Source organism: Myotis myotis, unplaced genomic scaffold, assembly GCF_014108235.1.
Source record: "Myotis myotis isolate mMyoMyo1 unplaced genomic scaffold, mMyoMyo1.p scaffold_m19_p_15, whole genome shotgun sequence".
NCBI lineage: Eukaryota > Metazoa > Chordata > Mammalia > Chiroptera > Vespertilionidae > Myotis > Myotis myotis.
In genome coordinates this window covers 23,523,406-23,540,012 of record NW_023416319.1, presented here as the reverse complement: position 1 = coordinate 23,540,012, position 16,607 = coordinate 23,523,406, and the positions used below count along the sequence as shown (strand labels likewise).

General features: G+C 38.4%; 1 protein-coding gene across 1 annotated transcript in view; it reads left to right on the top strand.

The window, feature by feature from the left end:
* The window catches only part of MARCHF5 (membrane associated ring-CH-type finger 5), a 43,613-nt gene extending 28,682 nt beyond the window's left edge, over positions 1–14,931 (top strand). Inside the window, exons 3-6 of the mRNA XM_036336611.1 lie at positions 1,946–2,076; positions 13,226–13,409; positions 13,536–13,702; positions 14,148–14,931. Coding sequence (XP_036192504.1) covers positions 1,946–2,076; positions 13,226–13,409; positions 13,536–13,702; positions 14,148–14,264 — 599 coding nt within the window. The 3' untranslated portion in view covers positions 14,265–14,931. The remainder of the gene's footprint in view (positions 1–1,945; positions 2,077–13,225; positions 13,410–13,535; positions 13,703–14,147) is intronic.
* Positions 14,932–16,607: the final 1,676 nt, after the last annotated feature.

Here is a 16,607-nt window from a genome sequence, read left to right as displayed (position 1 = left end):
ATCGATGAGAGAGGAACATCGATCAGCTGCCTCCTGCACATCTCCCACTGGGGGATGTGCCCGCAACCCAGGTACATGCCCTTGACCGGAATCGAACCTGGGACCTTTCAGTCCGCAAGCCGACGCTCTATCCACTGAGCCAAACCGGTTTCGGCATTATCTTTCATTTTTAATACCAGCATTTGAGGGATCTTTGGTGACTCACTAAAATAACTTTTAAAAATATTTTTTTATTGATTTTGAGAGAGAGAAAAACATCGATGTGAGAGCCGAACATCTATCGGCTGCCACCTGCATGGGAATCAAGCACGAAACCTGGGCATCTCCCCTGTCTGGGAATCAAACCAGCAACATTTTAGTACATGGGATGATGCCCAACCAACTGACCCACACTGGCCAGAGCTAAAATGACTTCTATTGTGCCTTCTGAGGGAATTTTAAACTTAACCCAGCAAATTTGCATATTTTAAGGATTAAACCTTACATTGTGAGATTAAATAATCATGCATGTAATGCCTGTGGCACAACATTTGGTATCATGTAGACACTCAAGAAATGATAGCTATCATTAGAGGACGTAGAATCCGTATGTACTGAATGCACTAAACTAGGCTTACTTTATCTATTTGGTCCCAAAAGATAATCTTATAATTTTAAATGTTTGGTAAGTTAGAATTTGACAATAGTAAAATAAATATGCTAAATTTAAATCAATAGATCCTTTGGCGTCTCTCCAAATGTTCCTTCTACTTTACAGTGTGGTCTTTCTTTGTGACTTAGTGATATTATTGGCTCCAGTCATCAGGGGGAAGTATTGATCAGAGGCTCCAAAGATGAATGCTTGTTCTTATGCGGTCATTATTTTATCATTTTGCTATGTTAATTTCTTTGTACAGTGCAAATAAACTATTTCTGTGTATAGTATCCTCCTATAGATTGTAAGTTCCCGGAAGGTAGGTAATAACACTTGTACATTTCTAAGAAAATGACTCAAGTAATAGATTGTATGTAGATGGTATTCAGTAACTTCTGATTACTAAATCAAGGTTTCATAATCCTGTGATTAAACTTAGATATTCAGTTCTAAATTTAGGCCTTGCTCCAATTCAGGACTAAAACCCTTCCACTGCTCTGGAAAATTCTGGAGCCAAATTTTGTTATTGTGCTAAATGGTTGTTAATTAGAATACCTCCAAATGTAGCTATCCCAAATAAATTCCAGAGGGAGGTAGTAGTCAAATTTCACAGTTAAGCACATAATAATAGAAGCACAATTGGCGCACACAGCTGTTGAAATGCCATAAAAACTGGTGTTATGATAATTAAAAGAAGTTATTAGAGAATAATACTCAACTAATTATAGCATATTGAAAATCAAAGTAAGATAGATTGACTTTGTGTAACTATGAGAAAATAGCCTTAGTTACTTTCACTGGCTGTATCAAGAAAGTAATGATTGAAGTCAAAGAAATGATACTCTTAGCAAATACTAGAGAATCTAATTGTGGCCAAGAACTGTTTGGGAAGGGCAAGCTGAAACAGCTATTTCATTCTGTAGTAGCCAATGTAATTATTAAGAGAAGTGAGAGAACTACTTCTTTTATAAGCAGCAACTATGGGGCTTTAATCGGGTTGCTGCTAAAGAAAAAGTTTAAAGGGGCTATATTTAAATTCAGGAAGTAACATTTAGCTATTCATGCAAAAGACTGAGAAATTCTAAATCTATTCAAATCTGGATTTCCATCACATTTATAAAAGTTATTTCCAAAACATCAGAACAACCATCAGATATATGGGAAATATTGAAAAAGTAATTTTTTTAATTTATTTTTTATTTATTTATTTATTTATTTTATGCCCCGCCGCCCCCCCTCCCCTTTTCTGAAAAAGTAATTTTAAAAAATCTGTCCTGTGTTGAAATTTTGCTTGTTTTCTTTGTATCATAGGTCCAGTTGTGTACGTCTTGGACCTTGCAGACAGACTGATCTCAAAAGCCTGTCCATTTGCTGCAGCGGGAATCATGGTTGGCTCTATCTATTGGACAGCTGTGACTTACGGAGCAGTGACAGTAATGCAGGTTCACTATTTTACTTTATTCAATTACATTACCTCTTTTTTCTTTCTTTTTCTTTTTTTTTTTAATTTCAAAGAGGAAGAGAGAGGGCTAGAGAAACATCAATGAGAGAGAATCATTGATTAGCTGCCTTCTGCATGCTCCCTACTGGGGATCAAGCCCAAAACCTGGTCATGTGCCCTGACTGAGAATCAAACCATGACCTTCTGGTTCATAGGTCAGTGCTCAACCAGTGAGCAACACCAGCCAGGGCAAGGAGTTTTAAATTTTATTTTGAACAAGTAATAACTTTCTTGTGATCTAAAAATAAGAAAGTATATAAAAAGCTGTTTAGTGTCCAGAATTGCCACAGTTTATAACCAGTGTCGTATTGATTAGAAAATTTGTTGCTTCCAGTAACTGTTGATGAAGATTAGAGACTTACATTTTAAGGTTTAGTCCCAGGCCCTTGACTCTTCTCTCTATACCTCGTCCTTAAAGATTTTCAGCTATCATCTCTGATTTTTTGTGTTCTGATCTATGTCTTTTGCCCTCATCTTTCCTCATATCCACTTCTACAATAGCAGCATGACCCTTCTCCTTAAAAAGGACTTCTTATGACCTCACTGTCAATATTATGAAATCAAACTTGTCTTTCTCAATTTAAAACCTAAATTTAGTTCCTATTATAATTTATTTATACTTTTTATTCCTATTGTTATTTTTTCACCTACTCAATTTACAGCCTACATTCTTAGCTTTTAACTTTCTACTACATAGCCCTCCCTATATGCAGTCCACTGACCAAGTCCAAGCAGTTTTCATTTTGATATCTTACCTCTGTGGCTTCCTTTCCACAGTTTTTACCTCATGATTTCTTGTCATTCTCCCATCATAACCTGGGCGACTAAAGGAGCCTCTTGATTAGTTTTCTAACTGCATTTTCTTTTATCAACCTGTCCTTTCAAATGAATCTTCCTAAAATAATACCTTCAACATCTTACTTCAAGCTTACCATCTCTTCTGTCTTAAGTACTGCTTCTTAAAAGTAGCACCTAGATTGGTTAAGCATTTCATAAGTAACTTAATAAACACACTTATGTTTATAAATGCTATAATTTGTTTTTCTTTCATACAAATTAGTGCATGGAAGAAAAAGGGAGTTAAAGCAAGTCCTCAAATAGTGTTTCATTCAACATCATTTTGTTATGTTGATAAGATACTATAGGGCCAAGGCCGGTTTGGCTCAGTGGATAGAGCGTTGGCCTGCGGACTGAAAGGTCCCAGGTTCGATTCCGGTCAAGGGCATGTACCTGGGTTGCGGGCACATCCCCAGTAGGAGATGTGCAGGAGGCAGCTGATCGATGTTTCTCTCTCATCGATGTTTCTAGCTCTCTATCTCTCTCCCTTCCTCTCTGTAAAAAATCAATAAAATATATATTTAAAAAAAAAAAAAAGATACTGTAGGAACTTAACTCTTGTTTATATCAATTATCGTATGGTAAAGTTAGTTTCATTATTCATCATTTCAGTTAAAAGTCACAGAACCGCCCTGACCAGTTTGGCTCAGTGGCTAGTACGTCAGCCTGTGGACTGAAGAGTCCCAGGTTCGATTCTGGTCAAGGGCATGTACCTTGGTTGCGGACACATCCCCAGTGGGGGGTGTGCAGGAGTCAGCTCATCCATGTTTCTCTCTCATGGATGTTTCCAACTCTCTATCCCTCTCCCTTCCTCTCTGTAAAAAAATCAATAAAATATATATATATTTTTTTTTTTTTTTAAAGTCACAGAACCTGCCCTATCTGGTTTGGCTCAGTGGATAGAGCGTCGGCCTGCAGACTGAAGGGTCCCAGGTTTGATTCTGGTCAAGGACACATGCCTGGATTGTGGACTTGATCCCCAGTAGGGGGTGTGCAGGAGGCAGCCAATAGATGATTCTCTCATCATTGATGTTTCTGTCTCTCCCTCTTCCTTCCTCTCTGAAATCAGTAAAAATATATATTTTTAAAAGTTACAGATCCTGTTGACACCATTAAAGTGAGGACTTACTGTATATATGTAATATTCCAAAAATTGCACATAATCTGTATATGTAAGGGTCCATAGTAAGCAACCTTTCTGAAGTTGCTCCATCAATAGCCATGGTGAGACAGTATTAAAAGGCTTCTTCATAAAATCTTGATGACACCCAAAAATCTGGATATAGTCACTGGAATGAATCACAGATAGTAAGATGTCATTTGTGGTGAGTGTGGTGGATAAAGATTGAGAACCACTGATTTGAAAAAGATCCCATTTTCTTAACCTGCTTTGTTATGCAGAGTCCTCCATAGTCTTACTTCATGCTGCTTTGAGAGCCTGTTGGGTTGTCTCCTCCAACCCATCCTTATGTGTTTAGTAGTTGTTGTTTTGGGCTTATGTCCCTGCCTCATACCTGTGCTTCCAGTTCCCTCTCTACTAATTCAAATCTAAACCCTCCTTTCAGGCTTAGTTCAGCCACTTTTCCTCCATAAAATTTGCCCACTGTGGTTTCTTCTTCCTCTGCATTGGTGACATTTTTTATTCCTCAAATGGCAGGTAATTTTGTGCTGACCTACATAAAGTTTATATATTTCTTATATAGATTACCTAAGTTATTTAACTTTTCCTATATTCAGGCCTTACTTTTCCTGTTAGAAGGTAATTTGCTTGAAAGTAGAGACTATCTTGCACTCATGTATTCCTGTGTAGCATATAACAGAGACTAACACTTTAACGTTTTCATGAATATTGATTTTTTTATATGATCAGTTCTATCAGGTGTCACAGGATTACTTATTAGCTAACCAATAGATCGTTTCTAATAATGATTATCATTACATCATTAGATCAAGGAAGTTCAGGACAATTCTAGGACTGAGAAAACTTAGAGCAGATTTTACATTATTTAATGTACAAATACATTACAACTGTATATTCGTTACAGATGAGAAAACTAGGCCCTCTGAGACTGATTTCTCTTAAGACCTACATGACTATAAGAAATGGGATGGCTCTTTTTGAGAAAAAGACTTTAACTCAATCTTAAAAGATTTTTGATAATTAATGCAACACTTCAACAGGAGTCAATTAAGGAATATAGTTTGTATCCTCCAAAAAGGGCTACTAGTTGTATCATGATATTTTGAACAATATTGGTATGATTCAGTCAAAAAGTTAACACTGAGTCTGCGTAAAATATAAAACAAATTGAAAGCCCTGATCCCCAGCCTCAAGGAACATAGTCTAAGACAAGATGGACAAAATGAACAACTGGAGAACAGTTATATGGTTTCATAAACAATTGTGATGAGCGTAGAAACTACATAAGCAGTATTGTATTCAGTAAAAGTAAAAAATCATTTGAAGTTATGAAAAAGCTAAGTCTTGAGCTGACCCTTGAAGGAAATAATTTGGATTAATAGAGAGAAGAAATGATATAAGTACAGAGATTAAAATGAACATGATGGTTAATCGTGACAGTAAAGAAAAAAATCTTAAAATTATGATAATACATATATATTAGGTGTTACCATTTAGAAATAAACTTTACATGTACTATCTCACATGAAAACATTTTTTTTTTAAGCTCAGAAATGAGAGAGATTACTGTGGACAGTAGGTAGTACTATGTGTTACTGAAGAGCATTAGGAAGACTTTTACCTACTTGAGCATATTTGTTAGGGAATGTGCCATCAGCAGTATTTAGGGTTTTCTCTTTAACACTTTCCTGTTACTTTTCCTTCTGTTCTCTTATTACTATGAAGTAAATCAGATTAAGGAATTACAACTATTCTTTTTATATATATATATATGTTATTGATTTTTTACAGAGAGGAAGGGAGAGATATAGAGAGTTAGAAACATCAATGGGAGAGAAACATCGATCAGCTGCCTCCTGCACATCTCCCACTGGGGATGTGCCCGCAACCCAGGTACATGCCCTTGACCAGAATCGAACCTGGGACCCCTCAGTCCCCAGGCCGACGCTCTATCCACTGAGCCAAACCGGTTTCAGCACAACTATTCTCTTTATTGTTGAAAGTATTACATATGTCCCTTTATTTCCCCCCTTGCCCTCTGAACCCCCTACCCCCAAGCCTTCACCACCCTATTGTCTGTGACTATGGGTTATGCATATACACATATGAGTTCATTGGTTGATCTCCCCCCCCCCCCCCCCGCCACACACACACACACACACACACACACACCTTCCACCATCCCTGCCTTCTTCCCTCTGAGGTTTGACAGTCTGTTCAACGTTTCTAGGTCTCTGGGTCTATTTTTGTTCATCAGTTTATGTTGTTCATTAGATTTGACATATGAGTGAGATCATGTGATACTTAATCTTTTTCTGACTGGCTTATTTTGCTTAGCATAATGCTCTCTAGGTCCATTAGTGCTGTTGCAAATGGTAAGGGTTCTTTCTTTTTTACAGCTGTGTAGTATTCTGTTGTGTAGATGTACCACAGCTTTTTAATCCACTCATCTGCTGATGGGCACTTAGGCCGTTTTCAAATCTTAGCTATTGTAAATTGCGCTGCTATGAACATAGGAGTGCATATATTCTTTCTGATGGGTGTTTCTAGTTTCTTGGGATATATTCCTAGAAGGGGGTTCACTGGGTCAAATGGTAGTTCCATTTTTAATTTTTTGAGGAATCTGAAAACTGTTTTCCACAGTGGCTGCACTAGTCTGCATTCCCACTAGCAGTGTACTAGGGTTCCCTTTTCTCCACATCCTCACCAACACTTGTCGTTAGTTGATTTGTTGATGATAGTCATTCTAACAGATGTGAGGTGGTACCTCATTGTCATTTTGATTTGCATCTCTGATGATTAGTGACTTTGAGCATTTTTTCATATGACTTTACCCTCTGTATGTCCATTTTGGAGATATTCCCATTTATTTTTTCATGAACAAGTCATAGGTTCAATCTCTGTTAATTGTGAGGAACTTAAATAGGAACTTCACTTATATTTTTATTGAAAAGACAATAGTTCATTTTTCCCTAGCACTGGCCTGAAGACCTTTCAAGCACTGATGCATTTAATCCTTGCAAGAATCTTGTGTCATAGATACTATCAATTATTCCTTGTTTACAGGTTCAAAGAGTTTACATGTCCAGAACCACACAGCAAGAGAAAGCATTAAGACTCCTGTCCCTGCCCTAGCCGGTTTGGCTCAGTGGATAGAGTGTCGGCCTGCGGACTGAAGGGTTCCGGGTTCAATTCCAGTCATGGGCACATGCCCAGGTTTCGGGCTCAGTCCCCAGTAGGGGGTGTGCAGGAAGCAGCCAGTCAATGGTTCTCTCTTATCATTGATGTTTCTATCTTTTTCTCCCTCTCCCTTCCTCTCTGAAATTTAAAAAAAAAAGTTACTTAAAAAAAAAAATACACACAGCCAGCACCGGTTTGGCTCAGTGGATAGAGCGTCGGCCTGGGGACTGAAGGGTCTCGGGTTCGATTCCAGTCAAGGGCATGTACCTTGGTTGTGGGCACATCCCCAGTGGGGGGTGTGCAGGAGGCAGCTGATCGATGTTTCTCTCTCATTGATGTTTCTAACTCTCTATCCCTCTCCCTTCCTCTCTGTAAAAAATCAATAAAATATATTTTTTAAAAAATACACACACAAAAAAAACAGACTTCTGTTCCTAATCTTGGGCTCCTTAAGTGAAATCTGGTTGCAAAGGCAGTTGGAGCATTTTCTGTCCCTAATCTTGGGCTCCTTAAGTGAAATCTGGTTGCAAAGGCAGTTGGAGCATTTATTCTGGAACAATGGAACCTTAATATCCAACCTAGTTCCACTTTTGCATTTAGTATAAAGACATCCCACATAAGCATTGTCCATTCTTAATTACACTACACTTAATTATCCTAAATTCTAACTAAGAAAACCTATTCATCACTGTTCCACCCTTTCATTTGAAAGTAGGGTTCTAATAGGCGGTGCTTTAAAAGATCAGGCTTGCCCTGACCGGTTTGGCTCAGTGGATAGAGCGTCGGCCCGCGGATTCAAGGGTCCCAGGTTCAATTCTGGTCAAGGGCATGTACCTTGGTTGCAGGCACATCCCCAGTGGGGAGTGTGCAGGAGGCAGCTGATCGATGTTTCTCACTCTCTATCCCTCTCCCTTCCTCTCTGTAAGAAATCAATAAAAATATTAAAAAAAAAAAAAGACCAGGCTTTAATTAAAACTCTTGGCCTTTCAGCATTGGTGAACTGTAGACCTAACTGTATACGAAGATCTAGGTTGTAGCTCTTTAGCAGAAAAATGAAAAGAAAAACAAAATTTTTCTCTAAACCTCCAACCCCTTAGGCCTTTATTTTATACTAGAGGCCCGGTGCACAGATTCATGCACCAGTGGGGGTCCCTCAGTGTGGCCTGTGGGGATCGGCCGAAAATGGCAGTACAACTGCCACTCCTGCCTGCTGCTCCCGCTCATTCTGGCCCCACTGCGTCTGCTGTGGGCTCACGCCCAGTCAGTCCCGATAGGGAGAGGCTCATGCAGCCGCAGCACCACCGGTGCTCGTCCGCCCTGAGCCCAGCATCTGGCACCTGTCAGTCAGCTGAGCGGCACTCCAGCTGTGGGAGTGCACTGACCACCAGGAGATAGCTCCTGCATTGAGCGTCGGCCCCCTGGTGGTTGGTGCACATCATAGCGACCAGTCGACCAGTTGTTTAATTGTTCGGTTGCTTAGGCTTTTATATATATAGACGTGGATAACAAAGTCTTAGAGAAGGCATTCTATAATTCCTGAATCTCACTCCAAAATAGAAGTCTTAACTGTTTTTGCCCTTGCTGGTGTGGCCCAGTTGGTTAGAGTGTTGTCCTGTGCACTGAAGGGTCATGGGTTTGATTGCTGGTCAGGGCACATACCCAAGTTGCAGGTTCCATCCCTGGTCAGGGTGTATATGGGAGGCAACTAATCGATGTTTCTCACATTGATGTTTCTCTCTCTCTCCCTCCTCCTCTCCATCTCCCCCCCTTTTCTCCCTCCCTCCCCTTATTCCTTCTCTCTCTCTAAATCAGTAAAAACATATCCTTGAGTAAGGATTTAAAATAATAATAATCTGCTTATATTTTTTAAAATGTTATTTCTCAATTATAATTTACATTCAATGTTATTTTTATAAGTTTCAGGTGTACAGCATAGTGGCTGGATGATCATATACTTTAGACTCTAAAGTTTAGAGAGTGGTGTTCCCACCCACCCTGACATTTTCAGTACCCACCTGGCACCATACATAGTTATTGCAATATTACTGACTATATTCCCTATGCTGTACTTTACATCCCCATGACTGTTTTGTTACTACCAATTTGTACTTTTTTTCTTAACATATTTTTATTGATTTCAGAGAGAGGAAAGGAGAGGGAGAGAAATAGAAACATCAATGATGAGAGAGAATCAGCCGCTCCACCCACATCCCCTGCACATCCCCCACTGTGGATCGAGGCTGCAACCCAACAGTGACCTCCCAGTTCATAGGTCAAAGCCCAAACACTGAGCCACGCCTGCAAGGCCCAATTTATACTTCTTAATCCCTTCACCTTTTTCACCCAGTCCTTCTCCCTCCTCCCCTCTGGCAGCCATCAGACTGTACTGTTATTTCTAAGTCTGTTTCAAAAAAAATTATGTTTTTAAATCTTCCAGCATAAAACCAGAATGTACATGATCATACACAAAGTTTGCTGGTTTTCTATTGAGCAAAGTTAAATGAGCCTCATTGCTTAATTCATCTTTTCATTTATTGCCCTTGAGTCTGACAGTAGTAGGTAGTGTACTACAGGTGTTAACACTATTCTGTTTTCTTTACGGCATTTATATTTGCCCCCTTGTTTGATTTGGTTGTCTCTCACCTCCAGAAGACATCCGTTTAGCTCACCACTTAACCCCCAATACCAAGGCCTGTCTCTGGCACATAATCAGAGTTCAGTTGAATGAATGAATGCATGCATGCAACTGCGCCTGCATGGTGAGCCTTAGCTTGAGCACAAAGCATCTCTCTGCTTTAGCTGTAACAGGTGGGACGATGGGGCTTTGCTCACTGCCCTGTTTCCTTTTTTGTTTCCTCATTTTTAGACAATTGGTTGTAAGGTTTTAACTGCTATCCATGAAGAATAAACATACCTGAATATTCACTCTGCTTTGTGTTTTGTTTTTTAATTTTATTATTTAAGGTATTACAAATAGTACATATGTCTTTTTTCCCCCCATTAACTCCCCCGCCATGTCTTGTATCCACTGGTTGTGCTTATATGCATACATGCAAGTCCTTCAGTTGATCTCTTACTCCCCCAACCCTCCCCTGTCTTCTGCTGTAGTTTGACACTGTTCAATGCTTCTTTGCCTCTGTATCTATTTTTGTACAACAGTTTATAATGTCCTTTATATTCCACAAATGAGTGAGATTATGTGGTATTTATCTTTCACGACTGGCTTATTTCACTTAGCATAATGCTCTGCAGTTCCATCCATGCTGTTGCAAATGGTAAGAATTCCTTCTATTTTACAGCAGCGAAGTATTCCATTGTGTAGATGTACCACAGTTTTCTAATCCACTCATCTGCTGATGGGCATTTAGGCTGTTTCCAAATCTTAGCTATTGTAAATTGTGCTGCTATGAACATAGGGATGGATATATCCTTTCTGAATTGTGTTTCTGCCTTCTTGGGATATATTCCTAGAAGTGGCATTACTGGGTCAAATGGCAGTTCCATTTTTTATTTTTTAAGGAAACACCATACTGTTTTTCACAGTGGCTGCACCAGTCTGCATTCCCACCAGCAGTGAAGGAGGGTTCCTTTTTCTCTGCATCCTCTCCAGCACTTTTCGTTTGTTGATTTGTTGTTGATAGTCATTCTGGCAGGTGTGAGATGGTACCTAGTTGTTGTTTTGATCTGCAACTCTTGGCTGATTAGTGACTTTGAGCATGTTTTCATATGTCTCTTGGCTTTCTGAATGTCCTCTTTTGAAAAGTGTCTATTTAGGTCCTTTGCCCATTTTTTTGATTGGATTGTTGATCTTCCCTTTGTAAAGTTGCTTTGTGTTTTAAACCCTAAATTCTAAACAGAATACATAACCCAGCAAACGAATTTTCACATGTGTTTGCTAACACTTTGAGAGTATTTAAATCACGTTCAGTTATAACTTTAAAGTGATCATTATATTGAAAATAATAAGATGGTATAAAAATGGAATGTCCTAGAAAAGCATTATAGATAAAGATGGTCTCTTGGCTAATCTACTTTTGCTGCCAGTATTGGATTAGGTTTATGAAATATTTCGAGCCAGACTATTTCATTTTAGAGCAACTCAAGACAATCACCCTTTACATGCAAGATGTGAAGTTGCTAAGTTTCTACCTGGAGACACTGAAGAGTATCAGGTACTGATGCCATGGTTTTTGACCATTTGGAAGAGGCTAGCCTCCTGCTCTTTAATATTATATCTTAGAGAACTTAACCAAGTGCAAGTCTGGATTTATCCCTGACTGAAATTTTAAAGGCACCTATTTCGATTCTCTCCACATACTTTTATAAAGTATTTTTACCTGGATGGAGACTGTCTTCCAGAATTTCAATTTTCCCTGATCATTCTCAGCTTGACTTTATTTCACATCTTGTAGTCCACCTGAAAAAAAGTGCTATAATAGCTGACATAAAGGGCATGTCATTTTTGAAAAAAATCTCATGAGCTTTCTTTTCTGAGTAGTTTCTAGCCCTCCCTACCTCTTTTCCTCTTCCTCTTTGCCTGTCCCTTTTCCCTCCTTCCTATAAAAAAATACAGACTGAGTCCTTTCTGATCCTTTCTTCCTCAAGTGTGATCAGAAAAACTTACATAGAGTCCTTTATAGTTGTGTCCTCCTATCAGGCTGTTGGCCTCACAGTGTGTTACCTGGGTGGGCTTCTGAAGTAGTCTCCCTCCTTCCCCTATTAACTGCCAAGAATAATCCCTCAGATAAATATTTTTAATTTGTGAGCAATTGAAAATTTTGGCTAAAGGGACATCATTTGAGACCTTTAAAAGAGAATTGCCAGGGAAATCGTCTAGTTAAAAATAAGCTCGCCAACAAAGTGGTGGTGTTGAGAGAAGTGTAAGGCTGATTGATCAGCAAGTGGAAAGGATTCTGCTGTGAGGGGAAGTATGGAGATTCACACATGCCAATTAATCATGTACTTCTTGCCCCATGGCATCTACACCAATTGAGAAATAGCCCTAAGATCCAGAGGAGATGGGAAGTATTGTTTTAGTTTCATTTCCCATAAAGAGGGCACTGGAAGTTCTAGATTGGAAATAATGACTGGAACCTGTAGCCAAAACTCCTTACAGCAGTCCCCCAAACCTAGACCTTGGAATTGCATTTTTAGGAGAGTTAGGTGTGGAGAACAAGCATTTAGCCAACCACAGAGATTTCACTATTCCAGACATCACCAGTAGGAAGAAAGAGCCAAAGAGAAGTGAGTTTTCAGGCTATCTCCTAAGGCAGTGATGGCAAACCTTTTGAGCTCGGTGTGTCAGCATTTTGAAAAACCCTAACTTAACTCTGGTGCCGTGTCCCATATAGAAATTTTTTGATATTTGCAACCATAGTAAAACAAAGACTTATATTTTTGATATTTATTTTATATATTTAAATGCCATTTAACAAAGAAAAATCAACCAAAAAAAAATGAGTTCGCGTGTCACCTCTGACACACATGTCATAGGTTTGCCATCACTGTCCTAAGGTCCTGCCCCTTGCCTAGCTATGCCTACCTCCTAGGTAGGAAGAACAGGAAAACAGATCCTCTGCTAGAAGACAAATACAGCCTAAAATAGCCCAGGCAAACCAAATCAATTAAGAGGAATGGAAGCAAGAACCAGAAGTCCCCTCCCTCCATTCAAATGTAATCAATGTGGGTCAACCGTTTTTAAAACTTGTTGCTATGTAATATGAAATCACTTGGGAGGTGCCCCCCCACACCTTGAACGAGACAATTATTATAAATAAATCCGGACTGATAGCTTTCCAGCTTATTTTTTAAGCTTTTTATTTCTGTATTCTTTAGACATTTAGCATTTCCTCTAAAATGAATTGAGCTCGAGCATGCCACATCCCTTCATTAGCTAAGGAAATGATTCTAGCAAATGCTGTCTGTTTCACAGGTTGTAGGCCATAAAGAAGGTCTGGATGTTATGGAGAGAGCTGATCCTTTATTCCTTTTAATTGGACTTCCTACTATTCCTGTCATGCTGATATTAGGCAAGATGATTCGCTGGGAGGATTATGTGCTTAGACTATGGCGCAAATACTCAAATAAACTACAAATTTTGAACAGTATATTTCCAGGTAAGGCCCTGAATTGTGGTGGTAACAAGCATGCCAAATTAATCCTATGGAAGAAACCCTGTATACAAAGGTATTTTCGCTATGCTAATTTTTTGGCACTTATACCCTACATTTTTTCCCCTCTAGGGATTGGCTGTCCTGTTCCTCGAATTCCAGCTGAGGCTAATCCTTTAGCAGATCATGTCTCTGCCACCCGAATTTTATGTGGAGCCCTTGTCTTTCCTACTATTGCGACTATAGTTGGTAAACTGATGTTTAGTAGTGTTAACTCTAATTTACAAAGGACAATCTTGGTAAGATGGCTTTAATATTACCTTTTTAAAGTAACTATATGAAAGAGAATGAATTGTATATTTGTTGTTGTTTTTAAAAAACCAATGAGACTATATAAATATTCTGGGGCTCCTCAATTTGACCCTCACGGTCATGTAATAGCAGTAAAATGGAAAGAGTCCACGGCAGTAGCGCTGGCCTTCCAGAACTGTGCTGTGGGTGACTTCTCTCCCGGGCTATGCAGGAATCCTCACACCATCCCTCTTGCAGCAAGGTTATTTTCTGCTCTCGGTCAGGCTGCCTGGTTCAACCCTATCACAGATATTGTCTTGCTGAGAAACAAGTTTCTTGACTTCTCTGTGCCTGTAGAATAAAGATAGTAATGGTAGCTACCTCAGTAAATTTATTTTTATTTTGTTTCTCTAAATGTGCATTAGAAAAAGCTAATTTTCCTTTTTATTTTAGGGTGGAATTGCTTTTGTTGCCATAAAAGGAGCATTCAAGGTTTACTTCAAACAGCAGCAATATTTACGTCAGGCACACCGCAAAATTCTAAATTATCCAGAGCAAGAAGAAGCATAAAACTGTGACTTCCTATCGTTCTGCAGTCCTCTCATCCTTATGAGTCTGTTGTGTTGTTTTGATTCCATCATTAATGCACAGTAGTGGAGACTTGTGATAAGCTGCTGCTCTCGTATTTTTAAGAAATAAAATAAAGAAAGCACTTAGGGCCGGAGAACTCCTCTCAGTAATCACGGAACCTAAGGATGTGATTCGTTCTCATTATTCTGTATGTACTTCTTTTATGGCAGTCGTCTGAACCATTACATTAGCATGGGAAACCTGGCTTTGTTCATATTTTCTTCAGACAGAAATGTAAGGATCAACCTGTGCAAATATTAAATGCACATGCTATTTTACTCAAAGGCCTCTTTTGTACATGTTCATGTTCAGTGTTTTCTTAGAATTGGCAACTCAATGAAGGTACTGAGGACTTTTCTCACTGGCATAATTGGATTACATGTTGTAAACAGGAGTACATGTTAATATGAGGAAATGTAAATTAAATTACTTATAAATAAATAACAAACCAAAAATGTATGTAAACATTTAAATGATTATCTGAACAAATGCGATTTTGTTGTTTTTTTTTTTAACCCATGTGATGTCCTCCAAAATGTGTAAGGTAAAAGTTCACAGGGCTTCCAGATCACTTTTTCACTATTAAATATTATTTATATAATGTTGACATCTCATAGTTCTAAATGTAATTTTGACTCATGCAGTCTTAATTACTGTGTGTGTATGTATGTGTGTGTGTGTGTGTGTGTGTGTGTGTGAGAGAGAGAGAGAGAGAGAGAGAGAGAGAGAGAGAGAGAGAGAGAGATGACAGGTCCTTCCATCACTGGAGTAAGGTTTTTAAATCCATATTTCTAGAAATTAGAGCTGCCAGATTATAGTAGTTTGAGCATAGAGAACGATTTGCAAAAAATTCAATAAAGTTATTTTACTCTTCTCTTCCATTGATTCAGTTATTCAGGTATTTGCTGATCACCTCCTGTTTGCCCAGGCACTATGCTGAGTGCTGTGGGATACAATGGCGAACACGACAGACTTGGTTCTATGTAGTTTACGGTCTAATTTCAACATAGAGAAAACCAACAGTGGTGAACCAAGGTGAGGCCTGGAGCTCTTTGTTTTTACACCAGTCAGTGAAGAGATAATTATGAAAATAAGTCTTGAGTAAGTACTGAGGTCATTGGTTTTGGCATAAGACAATTTATTTTATTATTTTAAAAACCAATACTAATGTTTTTAGATTTTAATTGCTTGTCATATTGATGAGGGTAGTATCTTAATAATCACTGTTTATCTAGTTTTATATTAATTTTTAAGAAGCAATTATTTATTTTAAGCCATTTTTAATAGTGGCCCTTTTAATGTTATTCAGCAATCTGAATGATTTTGCAGTTATTTTCATTAATTAAAATTAAGTTTTTAAAAGTTAGTTCTAAAAACCCTGTTTACTTTCTTGTTTACAGTATCTAATGCATGATGATGATAAATTTCCTCTTACTGAGGAGTGGCCACTTCTCTTTAGAAGTGTAGCAAATAGAGATTGAGCTCTATTAGACTGCAATCATGTATGTTAACTTTAGTAATTTAAAACTGGAATCTTTATAGTATGAATGTTTCGAGTTATAATATGAAGTTGATGTGAATGGCTATTGAACATTCAAAGTTGCCATTCTTTGGGGAGGAAGGGAATATTTGACTGACAGTGGGCCTTATTAAGAACACTGCTATAGTTCTGAATGGGAAATAAAAATCTATGATCATATATAAAAGTAACTTAGATTACATAACTATGATTATAAAATATATTGGCTTTTCTTTCGTTTTTAAGGTAAAAAGACACTAGATATTTCCTGTATAATTTTGTTATATAGAACAGTTTTTAAGGCAGCCTTTACTAAAATTATAAAAGCACACAGTTCCCCATTTACTACTTTAATGTCCAAATTGGGGAAGTAGCTGCTTAGACTTATTGGCATCAGGGCTTGTGAGGGTGAGAGAAATAACTAATCTTTTGGGGGCAGGGAAGTGGGGTTTCTAGGGCTGTGGGGAGGGAATTGCAAGTGCCTGGGGACCAAGAGTGACCTCTAGCCCTGGAATTAAGCACTTAAATCTAAAGAGCCTTATTAGCTTGAGAAGTACCATGTCCTATTCCCTTTAGCAAGGTGGCCTGCACTGCCATGAAGCAACAAAAGCATGAGCTGACTCATGTTGGGTAGACCTGGTTCAAATGCTAATTCTGCTTTTAATAACTTGACCTTGGCTAAATGACTTATCTTTCTCTCAGCTACAGTTTTCATCACTGAAATGCAAGTAATACTCATCCTCAAAAGATATTTCTAGGAGTAA